We start from the raw sequence: 26,581 nt of genomic DNA, 5'->3' as shown, positions 1-26,581 counted from the left end.
AATCCTAGGTTTCTCTGTTAAAGAATTAAAATTGAAAATTAAAAGTCTGCGGTTAACTTACCTGACTGAAGTTAAAAAGATCCATGACTCTGATCATGGTGAAAAAGGTTCATGATCTCTAGGTCGGGGGCTAATTCAGATGCCATATATAAGCCAAAAGTACCATGGTTTAATAAAAATGGATTCATTCATTAATTACGTGTGATTAGAAATAAACACAATAAATCATATGGCACGTACATCTTTATTATGACATATTAAATAAATAGGTATAGGTTACTCAATTCTAGTTGAGTCAAACAAATACATTCAAAGGCTTCCGAAGGATACAATAGTGTGTGTTCATTGAACACGTAGTCCCAATAAAAAATAAATATCCCAACTTGGCCAATTTTTAATTATGTTTTTAAATTTCTGAAAGCTGATATTATTGAAACATTTATTATTATTCGAACAGATAAATAATAAGTAAAAAATATTCAAACAGATAAATAATAAGTAAAAAGTTTATTCATAATTTATCGTAACGGTAACGTGAGACGAGGATGACCAAGAAAGACGAGGCATGATCAGATACAGCAAAATCTTAAGCCAGGTCATTTCAAAATCAGGCAGAACTGAAAGGCATGTATGACAAGATGTATGAATGTGGAAGAAGCTAGGAATGTTTGCCAGGATAGACGTTGTGGCGGTTTATTCTTTCTGCCCACCCCTACGAAGAAATGGCGTGATGATGGTAGTAGTAGTAGTAGTAGCATAAAATCTCGTGATACATAAAATTTGAGGTATGCAGGTATTAAGATTTTTTTTTATCTTGCTGTATATGTATCCCAGTGACTTATTATTCAGGACTTTCGGAACTCGAGGCAGCAAAAATTAATTCTTTTTAAATAGCATGTATACATAATATTAATAAGATGACAAAGGTATACACGGTATTAAAGGAAAACAAAATTAAGAATTATGAATCAAAATAGAAGTAAGAGTAAACAAAAAAATATTGCTAGGATCATCTTTCGAATACTTAAAAAAATTGACACTTTATACATTTGCATTTGCATTGATTTAAGTAAAATAGCAATAATAAAAAAGAAATTAAGTTTATTCAAAATTAAACATTAATTAACAAAACGATGTGAATGAAAATTCAAAATAAAAGCATAATTTTAGGTGAAAACAATAAAATTTATTACTAGTTTTCATATATTATACTCTGATTATGCTTATTTACTAAACCTTAACCTATTCTATATGCATAGTAAGTACTGCTAGATATTAAGTTTTTTGTGTGTAAAATTTCTGCTAATGTCCTTGTTGATAAACGAAAATGTATTATTCCGTTGCTCGAAATTCCACAGATTTTTTATCTTTTTCCGTAAAACTCCCGCTGGCGGCCGAGCGCGGTGGTGGGGGTAATAATTGTTCCGCTGAAACAACTTGTATGTCTATCTCGGGGGCGATGTCTCAAGACATGAGTTTGTCCTACAATTGCTGTTTACACGTGGACAATGATCGAGTCCTGCGCGCGAAGGTGGGGGTAATCATTGTTCCGTGGAGGATAATTTGCTCCCGGCCTGCCCGTCTATCTCGGAGGCGATATCCAGAGACAAAGTCTTGTCCCACAAATTGCTGTTTACACGTGGACAATGGTCGAGTCTTGGGACAAAACAATGTTGTATCGTCCACGTGTAAACAAGGCTTTAAGGTCGCTAAATACTACTAATGGCAACACGTGTATCGGTGGTGTTTGGTGTTGCGTGTTGCTACTATCAAACGTCAAACTCAATAATTTATGTCAAACAAAACGTCAACAATTTTATATGAATAATCAAAAATATTTTTGTTAATTAATAATAGAGTGTTTAACCCCTTTACCATTTACACCGAATTAATTGATTATAGATCGTCGCTGTATTTTATTTAGTTTAAAATCTTTTTATCTATCCTATATATTATAATTATATTAATGTGTAAATTTTATACAATTAAAGTTATGCACTCTTGAATATTTTCTCTGAATTTGATATTTGTAGAGTAACCGTAAAATGGTAATTATAAGTGATTAATTATTTATCCCGAATATTTTAGGAAATAGAGTGTATAATGAATCGATTTACAAATCTTTGTACAAAATTTGTATTTCGAAGTTATGAATTATTGGTCCTTTTAGCGAGAAAGTCCCTGAAGAATGTCGGAGAATGGGAATGGCGAGGGAGACAGGAGGCTGGCGGGGGAGAGGCCCTACATGTGCAAGAACTACGCCCATAACGTCCTCGGGAACCTCAACTCCCTGCGCTACAGCGGCAAGTTCTGCGACGTGGAGCTCATCTCTGGAGATACCTCTATAAAGGTTTGATCGTTTCCTTACTTCATTAAGTACGCCACCTAAGGTGGTGTGGTGTTATAATTTACATTCTCGAACATTTCATCTGGCTAAACTACTCACATTTATGTGAATGTGATGTCTTCGGAGGACCACTGAGTAAACCTGAGAATATGAGAGCGCTCACTCTTTACCCTTTCATACTCACCTCCATCTGTACACAAATGTGTAGAGAATTTCACTTCCATTGTTGTTGTTGTTAGGGTAGAGCACATTGCTCCAGTGGTAATGCTGCAGGCCATTTTTTGTAAACTAGATAATGCTTTGCTGAATACCTCTTGTTGGGCTTTGTTGTGCCAAGCTTTGCATCTTACCATGCCTTTATGCACCCAACGTAAAGTCTTCGGCTGTCACTGGCTGCAATGCCCAGTATAATTTCGGTCTTTCTGATTACATGTTGTATATAAGACAAGTGATACTTAGATCTGCAAATTTGGAAAAAGCTGGGTAAATACACGAGTTGATATTATAATGTTATTTTGATGAAAAGAGTAGGGGCCTTAAAAATGGCTAACTTCCTCCTTTTAGCGAATGAGACTATGATTGTTTTGCCGGCATTTAATTTTCCTCGAGGCAATCTGCACGGTATTCGAGGATTTATCCACAATTGAGCCCACAAAGTTGTCAGCATTCGCTTGAGTTATAAGCTGTACATCATTTAGCTCTTACAGCAGATCATCTAGATAATTCTAGTGGCCATAGAACACCTCCTTAACGACAGCCCCTCATAAGCGATACTTCTGTAATATATTATCAGAAAGATTACCTTTTTTAAATTGTATGTAGCGTAATAACTCTACGTACTCCTCTTTCTGCTAAAATATTCGTTTTCTCAGTTTTGAAATGATTTATGAGCAAGTAAGTAACAATGATAATTTTGCAGGCACACCGCCTTGTGCTGTCAGGCGGCAGCGCGTACTTTGCCGCCATGTTTGGGGGGGGACTGGCTGAGGAGCGCCGCTCTACCGTGCCCCTCCCCACAGTGCCCCCGCAAGCTCTCGTTATTCTAATTGACTTTATCTATACGGGTAATTAATTTACTAGTTGTTTTTTTTTTTTTAATTCATTAGCAATTTTCATAGCAATCTCCACCATTGGTCCGAAATGAGTTAGATATGGCGATAGATAGTGAAACGAAAATTCTATTGATAACAGACATGGTTTCAGAGCATAAATGTCAGTATCTCATATATTTTTGAGTCAATGTACTTAGTTCCGCAAAAACACCAGCAGTCTCCTTTATGTTACAGAACATAAACTGAAAAACAAACTTAAGCCATCTTTTAATTTTAAACAAGTCAATAATTTATCAATTAATCGTAATAAAATGTACGCGAAGAGTAACTTCGGACAACAGTTATTAACTAAAATTATAAATTATCCTTGCAGTTTGGGAAAGATACTACAAAAAAACATGTATTTTATATCATTCTAAATGAAAAAAAAGTGGGGAATGCCATCTTTGTTTTAACTTGCCTCATATGTACGTCACAATATTGTGTTTTATGATTTGTTTATACAAAATCCACCAACATCAACAAGCTACAGAAATTGGCTTGGTGGGATTTTAGATTTAGTAAAAATATAACATTTGAATAAAATTGTAAAAATGTATAATTATATTATTTAAATAAAAAAGAAAAAAAAAATATATCAAGCATATTCGTTTAAAAAAAAAAAAACTTATTTTACTATAAATTATGAAAGAATCGACACAAAGATATGGATATGATATATTACAACAGAGATAAAGAATATTGTTGAGAAGGGAATACGGAAGTTTAAGTAATAACTTTAGACACTGTGTAACATATTCCACACCAAATGAGCTTTTTTGTTATTTTCCTCTTCTTCGTAGATCTTGGCTGATAAATAACTGAACAAATGCTATGAATGCAATATTGGAGATTGCACCATCCAAATATTCAGGTTTAGTGGAGGTTAAATAAGAAATCTCTTCAATGTTCATGTTTCCAGCATCCAGCTTATCTGTCCTTCCTCGCTCAGTTGGGATAAAGTTAACATGAATCCTTTTACTGCGGTGCAGGTCAGGTGATGCTGTCCCGCGGGAGTGTCCAGGAAGTGCTGGCTGCAGCCGACATGCTGCAGCTACCCGAGCTGGTGGCCGGCTGCCAGGAGTTCCTCATCCGGGAGCTGCACCCCTCTAACGCCATTGGCATCTACATGTATAAATCCTCACTTTTATTGCAAAGTCTCAAGAAAAAAAATCTTGAACAGGCCAGGGGATGTTGTGGTTATTTTCAGTTGATTGAATCGGGTTTTGTGGTCCTGTGGCTATTGTAGACTCACAGATCAAAGGTTTGAGATTCGCACCCCGCTCTACCACAACTCTATTCCCATTTTTCTAATAATTAGTTATTTATAATTTGTTGAAATTGGCTCCGAAATTAAAATATTTTAGTAAATCATAAGAACGCTAATGTTTGATGTTTTGAGTATGTCAAAATGTTTGTAGATAGGCTGGATTTCCTCCCTAGGGAGTTAATTAGATCTTAATTTATTGCAATGGAGAGGGAAAACGTTTTTGAGAAGGGAATATGGAGTTTTTGGCATTTATAGGGCTTATGCCTTGTCATTAACTTGTTTAAGTGGCCACTTTATGGATGTTTAAACATAGGCAGAATGGTGAATGTTACACAGTGTGTAAAGTGGCCACTCATAGAAACATTAGTTGATTTTGTCTGCATCATAAAGTTATTCTCTGTTGAAAATGTCGGTTTACGAGACGAATTCTCATAATTTGCGGGAGGTTTTTTTTCCTGTTTCAAAATTTATTTAATTTTTAAGAGCCTAAGCCAATATAAAGAAATCTGCGGTTGAGACTCATCGAATGCTCTCAAATGCTTATGGTGAGGCCGCCATTAGTGAAAGAATGTGTTGTGAGTGTATTTGGCGGGAGCAGCTCAGGGTAGTGTATTATGTGCTGTTAAAACCGAGCGAAACAATTATAGATGATTATTATTGAACGCTTATTATTTAATTAATGCGTTTGAGCCGAGCATTGAAATACAAATGACTGCAATACAACGAGAGACACAATTAGGTGATTTTTCAGCGTGTCAATGCTCGACCCCATGTTGTGAAATTGGTCAAGACAGTTGTAGAAATGGGAACTCCTATCCCACCCACCATATTCTCGAGATGTCGGTTCCTCTGACTATTACTTATTTCGATCACAAAGGCACGGTTATGAAGAAGTAAAAAATTGGATCGATTTGTGGATCACTTCAAAAGATTACTAGTTTTTTTAACGCAGGATTCATGCGCTGCCCTCAAACGTAAAGTGGCCACTTAACCCAGCCAATGACAGGTCATAAGCCCTGTAAACGCTCGAATATCCATAATCCTGAATTTGAAAAAATTCTACCTCATCTCTGTAGGGATATTAACTTAAAAAAAACATGGCCTGTTCGTGGGTATACAAGAAAATGCTAATGAATTTTTGCTCCTATAATAAATAATGGACAGTTATAATATTTTCGTGTAACATAAAAAAGAAAAAATAAGATATTCTGTAAAAGATAATATGGTATTTTTTTTAAAGTAATTAAAAAAGGAAAAAAAAAATATTTAAAAAAAACACAAAAATATTCCTTATTATTAAAGGGTAACAAAATAAATCATAGAAAAAAAGAGTCCGTATCTTTAGTTTGAATCCAGGAAAGTGCATGTTTTTTAAAAGAAGGAACATTTTGAAAGTTTGTAATCAATGAAATATTATTAGTAAAAACGAATAAAAAAAATTTGGGCCTAAAAATTTGCATGCCTCATTAATGTACACATTAATGATAATGTTCCCTCACTGGGGTGTCCCATGGGGAGGAAGACATTTTATATCATTTTGAAGCATGCCTTAACACACATAATTATATCATAATATCAAATACATATAAAACATAATAAAAACACATAAAACTCACTAATAAAAACACTATACATGAAAACATATTTCTACCTATTTAGCCTGATCCATCCATCAATGTATGGTTGTAGGTTGTACACTTTAATGGAGAAGTAGACCAATCTTTTGACCGAAAGTTGTTTCAATGTTCGTATTAAAGAATATGTATTAAAAAATGTCTGTGCATACAGACATCAGATTTTGAAATCAAGCTCATATAAGTTCGGTCAGTGTTTATTATTTAAATTATTTGTTTTTTTTCTTATAAAGTATTTTTAAAAGTATTTAAAAGTATTCTTATAAAGTATTTTTATTACTTAAAAATAAAAATTAAATTAAACAAAAGTCCTTTATTAAATCTTACGACACTGGACGGCTATAAATATCAATTATAGACGGGGTACGGGACACAAACACGACTATAGTTTTATTTTGGCATCAGGTTTGCGGAGGCGCACAACTGCTCGGAGCTGGCAGCGGCCGCCCTGGAGCACATTCAGTGGAACTTCAGCGCAGCCAGCCGCAGCGACGAGCTGCTGCAGCTGCCCGCGGCGCTGCTGGCGCGCCTGCTGGGCTCGGAGCAGCTGCGCGTGGACTCTGAGCTGCAGGTGCTGCTGGCCGCGCTGCGCTGGCTGGAGCACGCGCCGGCCGAGCGGCGCCGCCACGTGTTCCGGCTGCTGGGGGCCGTGCGCCTGGCGCTGCTCCCCGCGCCTGCTCTCGACCGCGCCGTGCTGCGCTGCCGGGACTCTTCTCTCCGAGTGGCGCTGCGCAACCATCGGGCCGATTTGGTAAGTATAATTACTACGAGCTGATAGAATAATCATTCAGTTCATTATAATTATAACAAATGTCCTTATTGCTTTTCATTCATTTTATTCTACGTAAGTTGGGCGCTTTTTTTGCTCAAAGCTCTTCAATCTTGTTTGGTTGGCAGTTTTGACTGCGGAAGCTAAAATTTGCATTTCACATTTGTTTTCATAATAAATACAGAAATAATATTATGTTCTCCTCTATCTAAAATAACTGTCTTTTCCACTGCGGTCCTTTCATTTTTTAATTGCTAGGATGGTTTTATGTAGAATGTAGAAAAAATGTTCTGTATAGTGAAGACTGCTTGTCTGTAATCCAAAAACAACAATAACAATATTACAGGGGCGAACCGTGTATAGAAGTGATTATACAGAGCTTACCGTTATGTTTGACTATCCATAATAATGTTTTACCGTAACTTTATTTACCGAAAAACAAACAAATAATACTAAAGTTTTACCTACCATTAAAACTCTTATTATGTTGCCTTCGTCATCCAGAACATATTTTATATATGTGAGAGACGACATTTCGATTCTTGTCTTGTAGTGGTCTAAATTAGCTTCCATTCTCCTTATATTGTCAACACTGGGATGACATCATCTATATGCTCTGTGATTGGTCGTTTGTTTTGTCACCGGCAGTTGGCATCATGCACAATTTTTTGTCAATTCTAATCTCACCAAGCAGTAATTAAATATGTTCTGGATGACGAAGGCAACATAATAAGAGTTTTAATGGTAGGTAAAACTTTAGTATTATGTAGTGCCGTTCGTCATCCAGAACATATTTTATATATGTGAGAAGTGTTTGTTATCGCCTTGGTGACAAAACTGATGTCAATTGTGAGAGGTTGTTAATTAGTCGAGTATAGGTTCAAACAGATTTGTGAGGGATGGCAATGTAGAGGAGCTGCCACCTTCCATTACTTCCTTTCTGTAGTGTTTTGCGAATGTGTTCTCGCTCTTCCAATTTCCTCTTTCCAGGATTTTTTCAATTGGGCAATTTTCTAACCAGCTGAGCGATGCTACTGCTGACCTTGTACTCCCTGCTGATTCATCAATGCCAGCACTTCTTAGGACTGTTTTTACCCATCCTCCAATTATTGTTCTTGTGGCAGGTTTTGGTAAGCCCGTGGTTGAGATAAATAAGTCTGGTATGGAATTTAATTCTTGTCTTCTTACTCTAGATAAAGCGCATACTTCTCAAAGCCAATATACCGGATCCGTACCTTGTTCTGAGGACGCATTAAGTTTCCACCCGGACTGCTGGCGAGTTGCACAGTCAGTTTTAGATCCAAAAGCTGGCCAAAGAATAACATGGTCCCCATTGTCCACAAGCTGTCTGGTGTGCATCGTAACAGAGTAAGGTCGTGCACTCTTCTCCCAGATGCGAGTAAAAGTATGACAGCGCATCTTCGAGAGGCATCAAACAGAGTAACTGTATCTGGAAGGTTTTCTTTTAACCAGTTACTAACCTGTCTCGGGTCCCAGATAGGTAATACTTTTTTCCCTATAGTAGTATTGACTATACCCTTCATTACTTGTTTAACTACCGTGTGATTATTAAGCCTCGATTCACACTCTGGGTTAGTTAAAGTTGAAATGGCCGACTTATGAAGAGCAATGGTACTAGGAGCCAAGCCTTCTTTAAGTTTCAAGTGTGCTAAAAATCTTGCTAGCTGCGAACCTGACGGGTCAATCCTATTAACATTATGTTTAACACACCATTGGCCCCACCGTTTCCATGCTGATTTGTAGGCAGTTACTGTGGACGATCGCCACCCAGCATTGAGAAGGGCCTTTTCACGTTCTGACCACCCATTTATCGCTCCTCCCCAGCCCCAATCATCCATACTTCCATCTCTAGTTTTTGGATCTGAGGAGGGTGAAGACCTGTTGACATATCCACTAGGTTGTCGGCTAGATTTGTTATTTGCAAAGCTGGGGCTAGGGCTCTCGACTGGAGATCTGGCAACCAGAACACTTTGGGCCACCTTGGTATTACCAATAGGTAAATACCGACACACTTGTTTCGATGTTCCAGGACTCTCGGTATAAAGCAAGGTGGTGGAAACACCCATGCCAGTGGGAAGCGCCAAATTCTGCTGAAAGCATTGTGGAATAGGGCTGCTGTGTCGGTGGGGTTTATGGAAACATAACTGTTTACCACGTGAGCTGTCTCGGACGCAAATAGGTCCACCATGGGTCTGCCCCACAAGCGGAATATTCGGTCGGTCGCTGAAGGTAGAAGGTGCCATTCGGGTAACAAGGTCCCTCGTGAAAGATGATCGGCGAGTCCGTTGTATCGCCCCGGGAGATAATACACTTCCATCCTTATATTGAGAGCATCCACTAGTGCCAGAATCTGATATGTCAACTGAAGAAGGTTCGCTGATTTCGTACCTTCTTCGTTGCGTAGATATGCCAGTACCGTCCTGTTGTCCGATTGAATGAGACAAGTAGAATTGCTCAAACTGGCTCTCTGATACTTCAATGCCTGGAGAATAGCAAACATTTCTTTGAGGTTGCTGTGCCATTTGGTTTGTTGCGGTGTCCAGCAACCTGATAGTGGAGTGTCGTCTACCTGCGCTCCTCATCCGCTGTCTGCTGCGTCTGTCGCAATGAAGTGGCATGCTTTCGGGAAATGAATAAGGGAATGGGTATTCACATTGGTCATCCACCAGTTTAGGTCGCGTCGGCCGCGGGCAGTGTGCGGTTTTTCAGCCTCCGTTCGTACCGTCGCGTCGCCGCGTTTCCCCGCGTGATCCGTTCTGAGGACACTGCCAGGCGGGGAGTTTGACTGGGGCGGTACATCTGTCAAAGAATAACGCAGGTGTCCTAAGACCAGCTCAGCGAGGCCGGAAATCTCGCGTCGAGCAAAAGGGCAAAAGCTGGTTTGATCACGATGTTCAGTATGCATAGAGACTGCGAAAGCACGGCCTATCGATCCTTTCGTATAAAGAGTTTTTAGCGAGAGGTGCCAGAAAAGTTACCACAGGGATAACTGGCTTGTGGCGGCCAAGCATTCATAGCGACGCCGCTTTTTGATCCTTCGATGTCGGCTCTTCCTATCATTGCAAAGCAGAATTCGCCAAGCGTTGGATTGTTCACCCATCAAAAGGGAACGTGAGCTGGGTTTAGACCGTCGTGAGACAGGTTAGTTTTACCCTACTGATGACCGATCATTGCGATAGTAATACTGCTCAGTACGAGAGGAACGGCAGTTTTGGACATTTGGTTCACGCACTCAGTCGACCGGCCGGTGGTGCGATGCTACCATCCACAGGATTAGGCCTGAACGCCTCTAAGGCCGTATCCCGCCTAGGCAAATCGGGCGGTGATACGTGATGTGAGTTCCGCGAGTCGAAAGGCTCTCTAAACAATTTGACATCTATCAGGCGGCCCCCGTCCGCGGGGGCCTCCGTCGAAGCCCGACGAGGCGGGACGAGCACCGCGCTGCGTGGTTAAATGTCCCGGCGCGATGGCGTCCCGCCTCTGACCAAGCTTAAGTTCGGCGTCGGAACTCGGAATCGTCCGCAGACGACCTTCGTACCTGATCGCAGTACAACACCCGGTAGAGCAGCGTCATGCTGCGATCCATTGAGACTCTGCCCCACGCCAAGAGATTCGGTGGTTTTATCCAAAATGGTATCCGATAGCCATTGAGAATTTTTAGGGCGAAGTCGGGGGCATTTGCGGTACGCCATTGTTCTAAAGAACCTTGCAATTGCCCTCCCTGAAATCGCCCGGGCTGGTTGTCAATTGTTTTGGGGGCGACGGTGCGAGGTCTGCCCACGCCCCGTCTGCCTCCGAAATTTCCGTCCTCTGCTGGCAGAGGAGGAAAGGCCAGAATGGTGACCGGGGTCTGCCCGCCGGTACTGAAACAGAAATTGGGTGGGACCCAGATTTCCCGCAGGAGCACATTGAGTCTGTTTGACTGTTTGTGCTCCGCTCTTTGGCCTTGACACTGTTTTCCTAACCCTAGGGGTCTGCGGAAACTGAGCCCTAAAGACTTTGCTTGCCCCACCCAGTCTCTGCAACTGGGTGACAAGTTTGTCCTCATTGAACAGATGAGTCATCGTGGGAGATGGCAGCAAAAGCCCTCTCCATACCTGTGAGTTGGACACATGCAGGCGTGATAACCTCACAGTTTACCTCCAACTCTTTGAATCCCGGGTCAGCAGCATACTCCTTCAGCACCTTGGCGTAACGGACATTACACCAACCGGGGGTGTCGAAATTCTGTAGGCGTTCCACTGTCTTTAACATGGCATCGGTCGGTGCTCCCATTAGTGGTTCCTTTAGTGCCACTGCGGGGTCCGGTACATGAAATACCGGAGCCGTGGATGTGCTGCAGGCACTGACACTAGGCCCTGACACATTTGGAGTCTCCACCGGGCTTAAGGGAGACTCGAAACCCGACTTCGAAACCCTCAAATTCACTGTCAACTGCGCCAGATACGCCGCCGGCATCTCGCTTAAAAACGAACTTCTGGAGATCGCTTAACTGGCGCGTCAGCTTTTTGAGCATTTTATTTTGAGACTTTTTCCTGTGTCTCCTACTTTTTACGCGTCGCGAGCCATCCGAACTCGAATCAGAATCCGTGGTCCCATAACGACGCTTTCGCGTACTTGAGTCCGTGTTCTCACTTCGGTGTTTTTTGGTAGTTTTCGCCAGAGTCGGCGGTTCCACAGATGACATTACGGCGCGCGAGGGTTATGTGATGATAAAGATATGTAAATAATATTTGAAGCGCAACGACGCACGTTGTTTTTAAAAAATAAAAACCGGTAAACAAGATGGCGTCCACAAAACAATGCGCGTCACTAATACGAAATTACACGAAAAAACAGTGAATAAACGCAATACTCCTAGTCAATTATATCATATAGTTTTCTTTAAACAACGGAAGCTTTTAAATAAACAATTGAGTTATCTCTAGCACTTAATGTATCACAAAAAACTTAGCGCGAGATAATTCGTGACCACATAGAAAGAATTTCTATGTCAATTAACAAAAAATTGTGCATGATGCCAACTGCCGGTGACAAAACAAACGACCAATCACAGAGCATATAGATGATGTCATCCCAGTGTTGACAATATAAGGAGAATGGAAGCTAATTTAGACCACTACAAGACAAGAATCGAAATGTCGTCTCTCACATATATAAAATATGTTCTGGATGACGAACGGCACTACATAATGACTATTTCTAGTAAATCATTGCAACCATTTGTATTTTTCTCCAAATATAAATAAAAATATTAATAAAGCGCGCCTAGCGCCAGCAATGAGCCAAGGAATTAGCCGATTACTCCAGCTACTACTACTACTATTTCTTCATACAAATAAGTGTACTATATTTTATATAACATCTTAAAACCAGTGGCGGGATTATTTTCTTAGAGTAAAATTGCAGATTACACAAATTCTTTGAAGATTCTCGATTTGGAAAACAGTGTTTCTAACATTATTCTTTAAGATTATACTTTTGACTTATAAATCACAACACACGTGGCGCTCGATGTGGCCGTTTTTGTCATTATTCATTTTTAGAACAAATCAGCCAGTTGACATTTCAATTGTAATAAGAATACCCAATACTGACTGAATTCATTGTGCTATTTTTTATAAACTTTTATATAAGTTATGTGTAAAATTAATGGATAATATAGCTACACAATATAATATATCACAAAGTTACGTCGTTTGAGCTGATTTCATCTATGAGAGTTGTTGTATCACACAGAACCACAGAAAAAATAGCAATTTATAGTATATATACATTATATTATTTATGGTCGGCCTTGTGGTATAGTGGTTCGCGCGTTTGCCTACCGCACAAGAGGTCTCGGGTTTGATTCCCGACGTGCTCGACATGAAATATTTATAATAATAAAAATACTTTATAGTTTTATTCCACTTTTATTTATAATTATTTTATTTCACCAGTCTGACGATGTCGGTCACGACGAAACCCGGTCACTGGTAAAAAATTTATAAAATAATTATAAATAAAAGTGGAATAAAACTATAAAGTATTTTTATTATTATAATTAAAATGCAGTTCCACCAAGAAATGTCAGTAGAAAAACTCAATATATTAAATATTTCTTTAAAAAGGTGTTTTTACACTAGAATATTTCATAGTCCCTGGACTGGTACGTGAAGCGTAAGACTGATCATTTTACCTTCATGTAACAAAAATGATCAAGATGCGCTGGGATTGGTGTACCAATGCAGTGCCCTATGCATCATTAGGTGAAGAAAGGGAATGATGATGATGGTGATATTGTGCACTACATATATGCATGTACTCGCGAACCAATATTCTAACAACATCGATGTCTTTAACATGAGTCTTGTAAATTTTAAATATCAATGTATATGTTCCATATCAAATAGAACTTAATATTCTGTTCATATTGTATTTTTATAACATTATGTACCTAGCTGCTTTAAACCTTTAACTGCATTTCTTTAGCTTATTTTAATAAAATATATTTATACATATATATATTATTATAATATTTTTAAAAAATTTTAAAACCAACTTAACTTCTAAACACAGTTCTATATTTTATTACTTTATATTGTAGTTAAAAAAAAATTATGTTGTTAATACACTCATCTTTTTGTTTTTATTTTTATATCAACTATACTTCTTAACATTGTTCCTATCTTTTATTTCTTTATATTGTATTTAAAAAAAAAAATGTTGTTTATATACTCATGTTCTTTTTTTATACCAACTTTACTTCTAAACACTGCTCTATCTTTTGTTGCTTTATATTGTATTTTTTAAATTTAATGTTGTTTATATACTCATATTTTATATAACTTTCATGTATGTAAAAGCCTTATGGGCGTGAAAATTAATAAAATAAAAAAATCAAAAATAGTAGGTACAATTTTATTTTTTATTTTTATAGCTTACCTGTAAATAAAATCACCGTTCGCTACTGCAATATTATTTATCATGGGTGGCATAACTAATGCAGAATGGTACAGTGGCTCCCGGAAAAGGAAGCAGAACAAGTTCTATGGAAAAATCAAATAGTGCTATCTTGATTATAATATTAAGCTTTCTTTTTTACGGAAATTCATTAATAGCCTTTGTATTTAGTGTATCGAATATTACAAAAATTACTGTTTTTTATACTTTACAGGTATCGAGGAAAGGAGCATTAGTGGAATTAGAAGCAATGCCCCGAACCCGTGCGAGGCGCCATCTTCTGCTGCTCGGGGGGTCCTGTCGTGAGCCCCCGCGGGCTGCCCAGAGAGCCACTGATACCACTTTCAACTCAGTTCTTCAGTTTGACCTGCAAACTGAGTATGTAACACTTGAAATCCTTCCGTTAGATCTTAGGAACAAAGATTAATTTGTCTGTATTGCAGAGAATGGAAGGAGCTGTCGTCTATGAGCACCGGTCGCATCCTTCCGGGAGTGGCCGCACTCGGGGGCCGTGTGTGGGCGGTGGGGGGCGAACAGGGCAGTCAGATATTGGCCGATGGAGAGGTGTATGATCCGCAGGTGTGTCTAAAACATTATTATATTCCAGCAATATTTTTATGCCTCTTTTGATGAACTTTCATTTTGGTCAGCTAGCCTTAATGTATGGAGATTTGTCATTCAATATTGGGTAGCAAAAAGCAGGCATTGAGAGGAACACTAGTAAAGCGGTATATTTGCAGGCGGATCTGTGGTCCCCCGTAGTGGCTATGAGTGTGGCGCGTTGCGAGTTTGGGTTGGCAGCATGGCGTGGCTGCTTGTACGCGCTGGGGGGCTGGGTGGGTGAGGACATCGGGGCTTCGGTGGAGAGCTTCGATCCCAACAGAGGCACCTGGACTCCTGAGCCACCCATGCCTGAGCCCCGATTCAGTATGGGTGTCGTCACCTACGACGGCAAGTATTCACATTTTTATGTCTTCTGTCTTTCATATCCATCGATAAAATAATAAATTTGATAAATACTTATAAGATACTAAATGATTACTGTGACTACCCCCTGCACGAGCTATATCAATTAAATCCCAACACCAACTTACGGAGTCATAGCTGGAAGCTCTTTCATCCCCAATTCCACCTCAATCCCTAGAAAAATTTCCTTTCCAACGGGGGTGGTTTCGGATTGTAATAAGTTGCCAAGCCTAGTTGTCCATTCCATTCCAGTCAACCGATTAAAAAAATATTCAGATGCTTTTTTGAAGTAAGAAGAACGCAGAAAAAAAGCAGTAAACGAGATATAGGCGCACCAGCAAACACGTTGTTATTTATTATAAACTTGTTTACAGTTGAGTAATAATTCTTCGCTAGGGTACGGCCTTATTGTTGTTCAGGGTGTGACTTCCTTAGTATATTACCGGCTAAGCGTAACCGGATGAAGGCGGTTTCAGGGCTGATCTATGTGGTGGGGGGATGCACGCATGCGGAGCGGCACCTGCGCTCGCTGCTGGCATACAACCCCGTGACGGGCCAGTGGCGCCCGCTGGCTCCCATGCGCACGGCTCGCTCTCAAGCCGGTGTGGCTGTACTGGACAACTTTCTCTATGTCGTGGGGGGAAACAGCAAGTCCCAGGAAGTGCTTTCCACAGTAGAACGATACAATTTTGACGAGGTGAGTGCAAGCCATAATTGAATAATGTATGTTTATGTTATCGGAAATATTTGAAGCTAATTCCTAGGAAATTTATTAAATGCCGGTTTGATCCAGGAAATGCGTAAATATTTTTTTAAATAATACTTAATTACATACTTTTCCTAAGAAATATATGAAGGTCGAAATTTTTTTTTTTAAATGCCTAATTAGTGGTAGGAAATATATGAAATCAAGATAATCGAGATAAATCACCCCTGAGTAGCGCCTGCTACTGTTCTCAACAAAAAAAATATTGTTTCATTGTAGTATCTCGGCTATGCCATAAATGCTTATAAAAGAATTTTAGTTTTATTACTAGGGCGGAAGACGCTTCAGACGTATATCCCACGACGAAGTCACTTTACAAATATGCGCCCCCGGCCTCCGCAGGCGATCGCCGAAAACCTAAATTTAACACAGTTTTAATTAGGAAGAAAATATACAGGGTGTTCTTTTGTCACATCTGAAACCACGATGATCAGTATGGGCAAGAAGACATATTAGAATATTTAAAAAAGTATTTAGAACGAAGAAAATTAAAAAAAACAAATGGTTGCTTACTTCTGCAGGGGAGAAGCGAAGGGGGCGCGGCTGTGCGGTTGACAGTGTATCAGGCTCCCCCCTCCCCCTCCTTGTTTCTCCCCTACAGGAGTAAGCAACCATTTGTTTTTTATTTATCTTTTATTTTTAAGATTTTAGTCGTTCAAAAAAATTCTTTTGATGTGCCAATATGTCTTCTTGCTCATACTGATCATCGTGGTTTCGGATGTGACAGGGTTTAAAGAACACCCTGTATAAATTTCCTGAGAATTATATACAGAGCTGTATTTAATACATTTCCAGTGACATCAACAGGTGCGGCATTCCTACCTCCCCAGTTTCGTAGGTGGATAAATAAAAACCTATTCTTGGTACAGCAAAATTTTATTTTATTTCTGAGAACTACCATATAGGAAATTTTATCTTATCGCTTGCCCAAAGCAACGGTGAGATGAACTCGAAATTTACAATTTTAAGATACACATGCGGATATATTATGTTAATAAATAAAATAAGTTAATATTTTCAAATTATAAAATTTTGAAATTAAATAGTTAAGCTATGAGAAAATATAGTATTCATAATATAATTCAAATAATATTATTCAGTCAGACGCTTTGCACACCTCGAAGTCCCCATTATCTCTTCAGAGATTTCTCTCTGTAGCTTTGGGCTAGCGTTATGTTGTTTTGAAAAGAATGTTAGACAAATCCTCCTGCAAAAGATCTCCGAAGTCTCACACGACTCTCTACAGCATTTCTCAGGGTGTGTGGTGAATTTTCGTTCCGATTGCATCCTTCAGGTTTTGTTAGTTCTTCGGGTGATGTTTATAAACTTCAGCTTTAAAATAACCCTAAAAGAAAAAATTGCTGGGGCCATATTATTCAGAATTGACTGTTACCGATTTCCCTCTTCAAAAAAGTAAGGTCCGATGATCCCATTTTGTGACAATGTGCACTACGCTTTTACGGAAGAAGCGCGCTGTTCATACGTCCACGCGATATTTGCAACTGACAGTACTGACTCGAAAACTTCCCAGCTGTCGAGGGTAGCACATATCGACGCTATCCTCACCTTCCTACGACCTATCCTTGTGTCACACGAGCCTATTCAAACTAGGGAGATAGCAATGCCACACCTTGTACATCATATTACAGTTTTATTAGTATAAACGAGCGCTGTCTGTCTCGGCAGGACACGTGGTCCAACGTGAGCTGCATGTCGGTGGGGCGCGCCAGCCCGGCGGTCGTGGCGGCCGAGGGCCGGCTGCTTGTGGCCGGGGGTGACCAGCTGCACGAGGGCGACGCCTTCTACCGGGCGCGAGCCTCAATGGCATCGGCCGAGCTGTATGACCCCCGGCGCGACCTCTGGCGGCCCGCTCCCTCCCTTCCCCAGCCGCGCTCCGAGGCCGGTGCCGCAGCCCTTTGACCCATGCTACCGCTCTTATTGAACAGAATTTATTGATGCTTGTTTTAAGTATTTTGAGTGAATTTTACAATTTTAGAAATATTCAGACGGTTTATTATTCACTAAAATATTATACTATTGAATTACTTCACTAGTTTATATCTACTTGTTAACTTGCTTTAGCCTGAAAAAATTACACATCATTATTTCAGATTTCTAAAATTATATTTGAAAAATCCCACGTAGGGAAATATCACTTTTTTTAAAAACATTTTTAGGGTAATTTAAGGGTCTATGAAATACTGTACAGTAAAAAAAAAATTTTGCTATGTAGCATGAAACATAATTTATCATTTTGAATTCCCGCAAAAACGGTCATCGCATTGGCCACGCCCCTAATACGTCACGATTCGTGTTCATTTTCAACTTTGTTCCAAACCATTGTAACTTTTACAGAACATCGTCACAACTATCAATGCCAATGCATGTCGCCCTTTTCTAGTGACTTTTTATATTTTCTTTTTCAAAGTTATATATGAAAACATTTCTCCACAATATCCATATTGATTTTAAAAATACAATTAATTATTCTAAATCCATTTCATATATTTTTATCGGTATTCCTAGTACGTAATATTTTCCTATTCACAATTACATGTAATTGTTGGATGGAAGAACCAAACCACTTCTAGAAAATTTTATTTAAATCTAGTATTTTACATTTTACTATGCACAGACAATACAATTGTTTTTAATGTGTCTAGATATTCACGAATACTCAAACATTTCGTAAAGTATGAAAGAGACTATAATTTATGAAGGCTAATTGGAGAAAATATATTTATTCCAACTGCAAAATACTTTTCTTTAATTTCTGTTTTTTCCATGATTTTTAAAAACGTTGTCTCTTAATTGGAATAAATACTGAATTTAGAGAATAGATGTCTCTGAAAAATCTGGGATGTGCGGTGGTTTGCCTTTGTAAGGAATGAAGTAATAAAGGGAACGGCTGCCGCAAACCCCGGGACGACTGTCATCAAGCGGATGCGATGCGGTCGGCTCGGCCGTGTACTTCGGATGCCTCCCGAGAGCCTTAACCAGGCTCGCCCGCTTTAAAAGGCATCAGGTTCTCGATGTCCCGGACGTCCGCTGCTCACTGTTCATGTCGCGACTGCGGGACGCGAACCTGATTTGGGAGATTCCTGGAGGATCTTTGTGGACACCGTACGCTCCGACTGGGAAGCGGACATATAATGATGATGATTTACAGAACACACGCAGTATTTTAGAATTTATTGTCTGCATAGTTAAGTTAGTTTCAGATGAATATTGTTTCAATAAGTCTTTTATTTATAATTAATGTATTTCTACTATGAGCAAAGTAGAATTATCGAAAAGAGATGTATTTATAAATTTGTGATATATTTCATATAAATATTACTGGAAAAAACCTACTAGACAATTACTTTGAATTAGGAATTAGTGGAGTTATCATCATCATCATCATTCCCTTTCCGCACCTAATGGTGCATAGAGCGCTGCATTGGTTCACCAATCGCAGCGTATCTCGATAAATTTTTTTTACATGGAGGTAAGATGACCAGTCTTACGCTTCAGGTCCAGGGACTATAAAACATTCTAGTGTAAAAATACTTTTTTTTCAATAAAAATACTTCATGTCAACTATGTCGAGAATCAAATATAATTTTAGAAATGAATGTTGAAATATCAAACAAACAAACCATCACGCCGTAGGCAGAGAGAAAAGAATGCCATATCACTTTATCTTGGCATACAGACCTCGCTTCCTCTACATTCATACATCTTCTCATGCATGCACGCCGATTATTCCTACTTTTGACATGTCCATCTTCAAGTATTTGATGGACTCGATCGTGCCATGTCTTTCTCGGTCTTCCTCGTTTTCTGCATCCATCAACATTCGCATCGTAGATCCTTTTAGCCGTTCTTTCGCTGTCCATTCGCTCTACATGTCCAAACTACATGTCTACATCCAAAAGTTTTTCAACTTGACTCTAGAAAGCGCCTGTATCTTACGGGTTTTGGACCGCCATCCTTGGAACGATATTACTCTTGATACTACCAAGAAGTGATCGGTTTCCATTTCGGCTCCTCTATATACGCGCCTATCAACTGTTACAGGTTTCAATCTAGAGTCTATGACTACATAATCGATAATAGACCTTCCGTTGCCCCTTTCCCACGTATACTGATGGATTTCCTTATGATCAAAGAACGTATTTGACACAAAAAGGTTCCATTCCAGACATACCTCTAGCAGCCTTCTTCTATTATCATTCTGCCTTCCATCCCCAAGCATATCTAGGGCCGACTCCATCCCGTCTCTTCGAGTCCCCACCCACCTATTCAAATCTCCCGCAAGTATTACTCTCTCACCATCTTTTTTCCCATTCATTACATTCATCACACTTGTCCAAAACTTATCTTTCTCAGATTCGCAGTCAGAATTCACAGGCGTATACCCTATTATTAAAATAATTCCAGTCAATCCAATATTGAATCTGGCAAACATAAGTCTAGATAAAGACATATTCTTTCATACACTCTATCATTCTGGGAGACAGAAACGCAGCAATACTCTGCAGGCTCGGTCTGTCCCCAGACCAGAGAACCAGGGCGTCACCGTGTTCCATCGAACGAAATTGTTTAAAATCTTAAATAATACTGTGTGTTTTTTAGTCCAAATCATCTCGATGAGTAGATACAAATGTGTGTATGTACTGTAGCAAATTAAAATTAAATAATAAATACTGTAATATTTTACCGTGTAACCTAAGTAATACCACTCTACTTGGCTGATGCTTTTGCTACGAACCGTCAGGGTCTTACTTATTTTAATGCTTTATTCTTTTACATAATTTTTCACCATGAACATAATATTATACTGTCACTGTAAAATTGTAATTGGCTAACTGTACATAAAAGATTTAAATGCCTGATTTAAAATGAAATGTTTCGTCTAAGTTAGCTTATGTTGGCTTTTATTCAATGTATACAGTTTGTCAACAAAATAGTCGAAATTAATTGAAGTTGTTATAATGGTAGCACTTTATAAACAGTTAACATAATGTTGTAACATTGTCATAATTGATCACAAAATGAGTAACTTATAATTTGGTGTTGGCAATATAAAAATAAATTGTATTTCTGATTTTCACTATTTTCTACCCTTTTTTGGTCTACCATATTATAAAGAAAATGCTAAAGGGAAAATGTGGGTAGGTATCTCTGTATCGGCACTGAAGCTTTCTTGAAGTCAGTTGATGTTAAGAGTACACAAGTACTCATACACAATATTACACACGTACAGTTACTAATACACAATACAACTCGGGTTTCACTTCACAGGCTCCGTCTCCATAGTGAGGATCACCAGGTTAGTTAACAAAGATTACTCGCACTATACAGCCCCGCCACACTATGCTCCTTGCGCTGACGCACCGCACTTGTCATTTGTCTTTGCTATACAATGGACGATGAAACTGTGGCAGTGTGCGCGCTATGCAATTTTAGTACAGCTAAGTATATCAATGTCATATAAAGAAATATACATCATTCAAAAATGATGTAAGCGCTCGATGCGTACTGCGACTGCGCGATTATGTGGCCAGCCACACGAGCGGATTTTGCAAAATTTTGTCTCATGGTTCACCATTTCCTGACTCTAAAACAAAAGTTGAAGGTCTGTTCGAGGCTCATTTCCAAATGATCCTGTTATTTTAAACTTCCGCACCCACGACCGTCTCAACTGGTTCGAAGTACCGTCACTTAAAATCTTCTGATATAGAAATACGCCTCAACTGCAAAAGCGCGATGACACCTCTCATTTTCAATCAAAGTGGGGTTTGCTCATTTTCTGTGGAATGGGGGCATTTTCGTGCCTCACAGAAGTTTGTCAATAGTTATCAAGTATTACAACAAATTATTGACTTGAATATGAACAATATTTTAAAAAGCGTTTTTTGCTTATATACCGCTCCAGTACGATCATATTTTTATTACCTTTGATTATTGCGATGTAATACATAAGTAGTTTGTATTTTTAAAAGGTCCAAAAAAGGTCATTTGTATCGACAATATTTTGAGTAGTACCGAGTTTTTAATCCTCGCAGTGTTTTATCCAGATAAACAGATATCTCAACACAGAAAGTGGAATTCTATGTATTTAAGAGCAGAATGGTGAGTGTTGCATAAACCAGACAACGATAACAACATGTCACGAGTCATGTAAATGTATCCAGATATTGAAATTCCACTTTCTTACTGATATGAATACGGTTTAACATGGTGCAATAAATTATTCAATTATCGCAAGATTCCAGCACAGAAATATTGTGCTATCTACAAATAGTTGTATCAAATCCATGTACTATTGTACAATACCATACATGGTATCATGACACGATACAACTATTTGTAGACGGCACAATATTTCTGTGAAATCAAATCCATGTACAATACAACTACAATACCATACATGGTATCATGACACGATACAACTATTTGTAGATGGCACAATATTTCTGTGAAATCAAATCCATGTACAATACAACTACAATACCATGGACGATACAACTATTTGTAGACGGCACAATATTTCTGTGCTGGAATCTTGCAAACTACTAATTATGAATAAGAAAAAACGATGTTTCACAGAAAATAGTGATTTATTTATTTATTTGACAATTGTAGTCTGTGATGTATGTAATTATATTGTTTCTTTGTCAGTATGTTGATTCAACATTGAACAAAAATAAAAACACGAATCTTTGAGTTCAAAAAATAATTTCAGGATATTTTATAATGTTGACATTCAAGATTAGTTTATAACTCGTTTTAATTTATTTTTAATTTAAAAAAAAAATTAAAATGAGTTGTAATGAGTATTATTACTATGTAAAAGCCATTCGAGATATCATCGTTTCAAAAAATTAAGAGTAACAATAATCTTAGTGGACATTCAACAATGATCTGCTAATATTTACTGCCGTTTGTGGAGATTACTTCTCCGATCAACGGGTATAAGAATACTAACTTTCTCTATTTGAGTCTACCAACCCTGCATCTCCAAGTTCTGCCTTGCGGGATAGTAGGAGCCTGCAGGTATGGAGAGACAGCTCGGGTTCAGGCTTTCTCGAGGCACCCGAAGGACTTAACACAGCAGACTCGTATCCGTGTAGCGCCGCATCTATGTAGATGCACTGACACAACTCTTGTTAAACCCGTCCTGTTTATTCTGTTCATTCGTAGTATAAATAAAACCATGTCAATACCACCATCGTAAGATGGTTAAAGGCTCGCGTTTATTTTTAACATTTTTAATTAAAATGAAACGTTACACTTGTAATAATATTTACTTTTTAATTTGACAATGAGTTAAAACGAAGTGTAATGGTGATTGAATTAGTCATTTTAATTATTACAAGCATATTTTTATTTAGCGTAAAAAATCTTGTAGAAGTATGTGAAGTACCGTAGACTTAAATGAATTTCGATTTATTAAAATCATTTACTGGTAGATTGATGTAAGGAATGAATGCTCCTAGCTAAGGAGCATAGCTATGACAAAATATTTTTCAAACTTTTGTAAATGCTTCCATTTTAACTCTTCTATTTATTGTATCTGTATCAATTAACTCTGTCCACGGCTTCAGATGACATGGCAGTGAAAATACGCCTTCGAATTTTTATTTTTATTTTCACACGCATGAAGTATCCCCTCTGTAAACATGCACCGAATAGAGTATAATATACCCGTTGTAGGCAATGTTATCCCAAATACCAGTACTCATAAAAGTGTAAATAATTGTATGTGTAACTCTGTTACTATTTAATAAATTGATACATTATATATTTCTAAAAAGTTTGTTTTTATTTATTGCCATATTTTTCCTACAATATTTTCCCAACTCCAGGACAATCTTATTGACAAACCCGATATCTTCCCGAGAGCCATAAGTACATAATATTCAGTTATTGAGTTTAAAAACTGACTGGACAAACATAATTTAAAAAACAAGTCTTTTTTGAAAGATATATTTTACTTCTGCAGCCTTATTCTCTCCACTGCTGGATAAAGGCCTCTTCCAAACGTCTCCATTCCTTCCTATCACCCGCTTTCATCATCCACGTTTTACTGGCAATAGAGGCAATGTTGTCGACCCATCTTTTCTGTGGCCTTCCAACACTTCTTTTGTTTGCCCATGGTCTCCACTTTATTATTTTGGGTGTCCACCTGCCATCATTTTGTCTCGCCAAGTGCCCTGCCCACTGCCATTTCAATTTCGCTGCACGATCCATGATATCCACGACTCCGGTTTGGCGCCTTATTTCTTCATCTCTTAGCTTGGTGTATGTCTAAGAGACATAATAAGAAATGATACTGTCTTTCCATGGATCGTTGCGTGCATTTTAATTTCTGGCTACTTTTTTGTGTTATAGACATGGTTTCTAGTCCAAATGTTGTCACCGGCAATATGCACGATTCATATACTTGTCTTTTCAAGCATATAGGGATTTGTTTATTTTCAAAAATATATTTAAGTTTGCCGAAAGCAGCCCAACTTAGCCCTATTCTTCTTGGTAATTCCACTATCTGGTTATCTTTACCAAGTTTGACTTTGTGTCCTAGATAAATGTATTCATCAACCACTTCGATTTTATTATCGTTAATGAAAATGTCTCGTCCTGTTGGACTCATGATCTTTGTTTTATGAATATTCATTTCCAAACCAATCCTTTTTGAAGCCTCGTGTAGTTCCATAATCATTTCGCCTAGTTCATCCATGTCTTTACTTATGACTACTATATCATCTGCGAATCTGAGGTGACTCAAGTACATGCCATCGATCTTTACACCTTTATTTTACCAATTTAGGGTTTTAAATACATCCTCTAGGGCTAGCGTAAAGAGTTTTGGCGAGTCCCCTTGTCTGACGCCTTTTTCTATTTTGGTTTTATCAGTTTTTGTGTCCTCATTAATCCTCACATCCATAGTAGTGTTGTGTATAATTAATGTAGGATCTGAAGAATTGGCGGAAATTGAGCATAGCGAAATTGAGTATGCCCTGAAGTATTGAAAGATATACAATATTGAAAAGAAATATTGGGCATTTTTGTCATTTCAATTTTGGGGCCATTTTCCATTAGTCATAAAATGGGAAACGTTTCCTCACATTCCCATTGAGGGATTCGAACCTTGGATAGTGTTTATTTGATTTGATTGCTTAATACAGAAACTGATATTTTAAGTCAATCTACTACCTACCCTCTTGGGTATTATTAGTGGTCCAAAAATTTGTGGAATAGAAGGGTTGCCAGAAGGGTGGGGGTGCTGATATATATGAGTAAATAGTGACTTATCACTAGTAAATATCGAGTAATTAGTTTCCAACTTACATACACCTGAATGAGTTAGTTAATCCGGAAGAAATACAATGTGTAAAAAAAATTTTTTTTTTTTTTTTCAGAAATGATTCTGGGAAGATTACGAAATGTAATAGATTTAAAAAGTAGTATTCTTTTATATAAAACAATAATATGTCCACACTTAAATTACTTTTCTTCCATTCTTTTTTTATGTCATTACATAGGAGATTAAGGAGAAATGAAAAATATACAAATTCTTCAAAATAAGGCGATGAGGATTGTACTCAAAAGAAATATCTATTCCAATGTAGAAAGAATGCACAAAGAAATTGGCTTGCTCACAGTAAAGCAACAAATTAAATATAATGTAGCAATTTTTATGCATAAAATAATTAAGGGGATGAATAAAATAAAAACAATATTAAAATTCAACCAACAACGTCATACATATGAAACAAGGGGTAAAAAAACGATAAGATTACCAATGAGGAGAAAAACAGAATCTCAAAACTCATTGTACAAAGGATTGAAGCTGTACAATAAGTAACCTGAAGAAATAAAGGAAATAGAAAAATCTAAATATTTCAAATTGATTTGAAAAAATATGTTATTGACAAATTTTGATTGAAAAAATCTAATATTGTTAAAAGTTTATATTAGTTCTTAAGATGTTATGAACTAATTTAATAAAGCATAAATAAATAAATAAAATAATAAATTGAGTTTTGAGCCCTCATCCAATTTCTCACTTTGGTGATTTATTCCGTTTGCAGAATAAAATACAGCGTATCATTAAGAAAGAGATGTATGCAGTATAGGGGATTCTTGTCCCGGGGAAACCATGATTTAAAAATGGTATAGTCTTTTCAAAGATCGCAGAATTAATTGATGAGGTCACATCATCAAACTATTGAAAATTAACATTTTCAACAAAAGTTTCAACAATTTTTTAACAAAAGCTTATATTGGAGGATGTTCGTTTGAAGAAAAAGCAGATTTCAGAAATGGTAGGAATATCATCTACAGATGTAGATATTTCGACATCACCATCAATATGGTGTATGTCAAAGGTGCAAGAAGGGTGCCAAGAATGCTTACGCCCCTTCAAAAGCAACAGAACGTTGAGAGATCTCGTGATTTTTTAGACTTCTGCAGTGACAAAAGGTAAAATGTTTTGGATCCTATTGTTACCGGAGATGAAACGTGGGTTCATCATTATGAGCCTGGATTTAAACAAGATCCCATGCAGTGGCATAAATAGGGCACACCACACCTTGAGAAGTTTATGGTATTCCAATTGGTGGGAAAGGTCATGGCTTCTGTTTTTCGGGATATAGAGAGTATCCTGTTGATCGACTAGAAATAAAATGGTGTCACTATAACTGGAACGTACTACACTAATTTACCGGAGTATTCAAAAGAATCTGAAGATGAGAAAAAGTCATGTTCCAATGATTGCTCTT

At 38.0% G+C, this 26,581-nt stretch overlaps 1 protein-coding gene across 1 annotated transcript; it reads left to right on the top strand.

Moving 5' to 3' along the window:
- Positions 1-1,793: 1,793 nt before the first annotated feature.
- Positions 1,794-25,851, top strand: LOC148272466 (actin-binding protein IPP). Its single transcript, XM_088240003.1, has 10 exons — positions 1,794-2,048; positions 2,171-2,350; positions 3,267-3,411; positions 4,431-4,569; positions 6,748-7,093; positions 14,292-14,455; positions 14,521-14,656; positions 14,818-15,028; positions 15,520-15,740; positions 17,496-25,851. The coding sequence occupies exons 2-10, from the start codon at positions 2,189-2,191 to the stop codon at positions 17,727-17,729; spliced, it is 1,758 nt and encodes a 585-aa protein (XP_088096129.1). The 5' UTR covers positions 1,794-2,048; positions 2,171-2,188; the 3' UTR covers positions 17,730-25,851.
- Positions 25,852-26,581: the final 730 nt, after the last annotated feature.

The sequence above is a fragment of the Micrasema longulum genome, unplaced genomic scaffold (assembly GCF_059751315.1).
Source record: "Micrasema longulum isolate JH-2025_06_02 unplaced genomic scaffold, ASM5975131v1 h1tg002326l, whole genome shotgun sequence".
Taxonomy (NCBI): Eukaryota; Metazoa; Arthropoda; class Insecta; order Trichoptera; family Brachycentridae; genus Micrasema; species Micrasema longulum.
The sequence above is the reverse complement of the archived record's forward strand: the minus strand, read 5'-3'. Positions and strand labels throughout refer to the sequence as shown.

Bases quoted from the DNA above. Each gene is read 5' to 3' on its own strand.
- LOC148272466 (XM_088240003.1), top strand. From the start codon at position 2,189: ATGTCGGAGAATGGGAATGGCGAGGGAGACAGGAGGCTGGCGGGGGAG. The intron at 2,351-3,266 runs GTTTGATCGTTT...ATAATTTTGCAG, and splicing joins CTGGAGATACCTCTATAAAG to GCACACCGCCTTGTGCTGTC. The intron at 4,570-6,747 runs GTATAAATCCTC...TTTTGGCATCAG, and splicing joins AACGCCATTGGCATCTACAT to GTTTGCGGAGGCGCACAACT.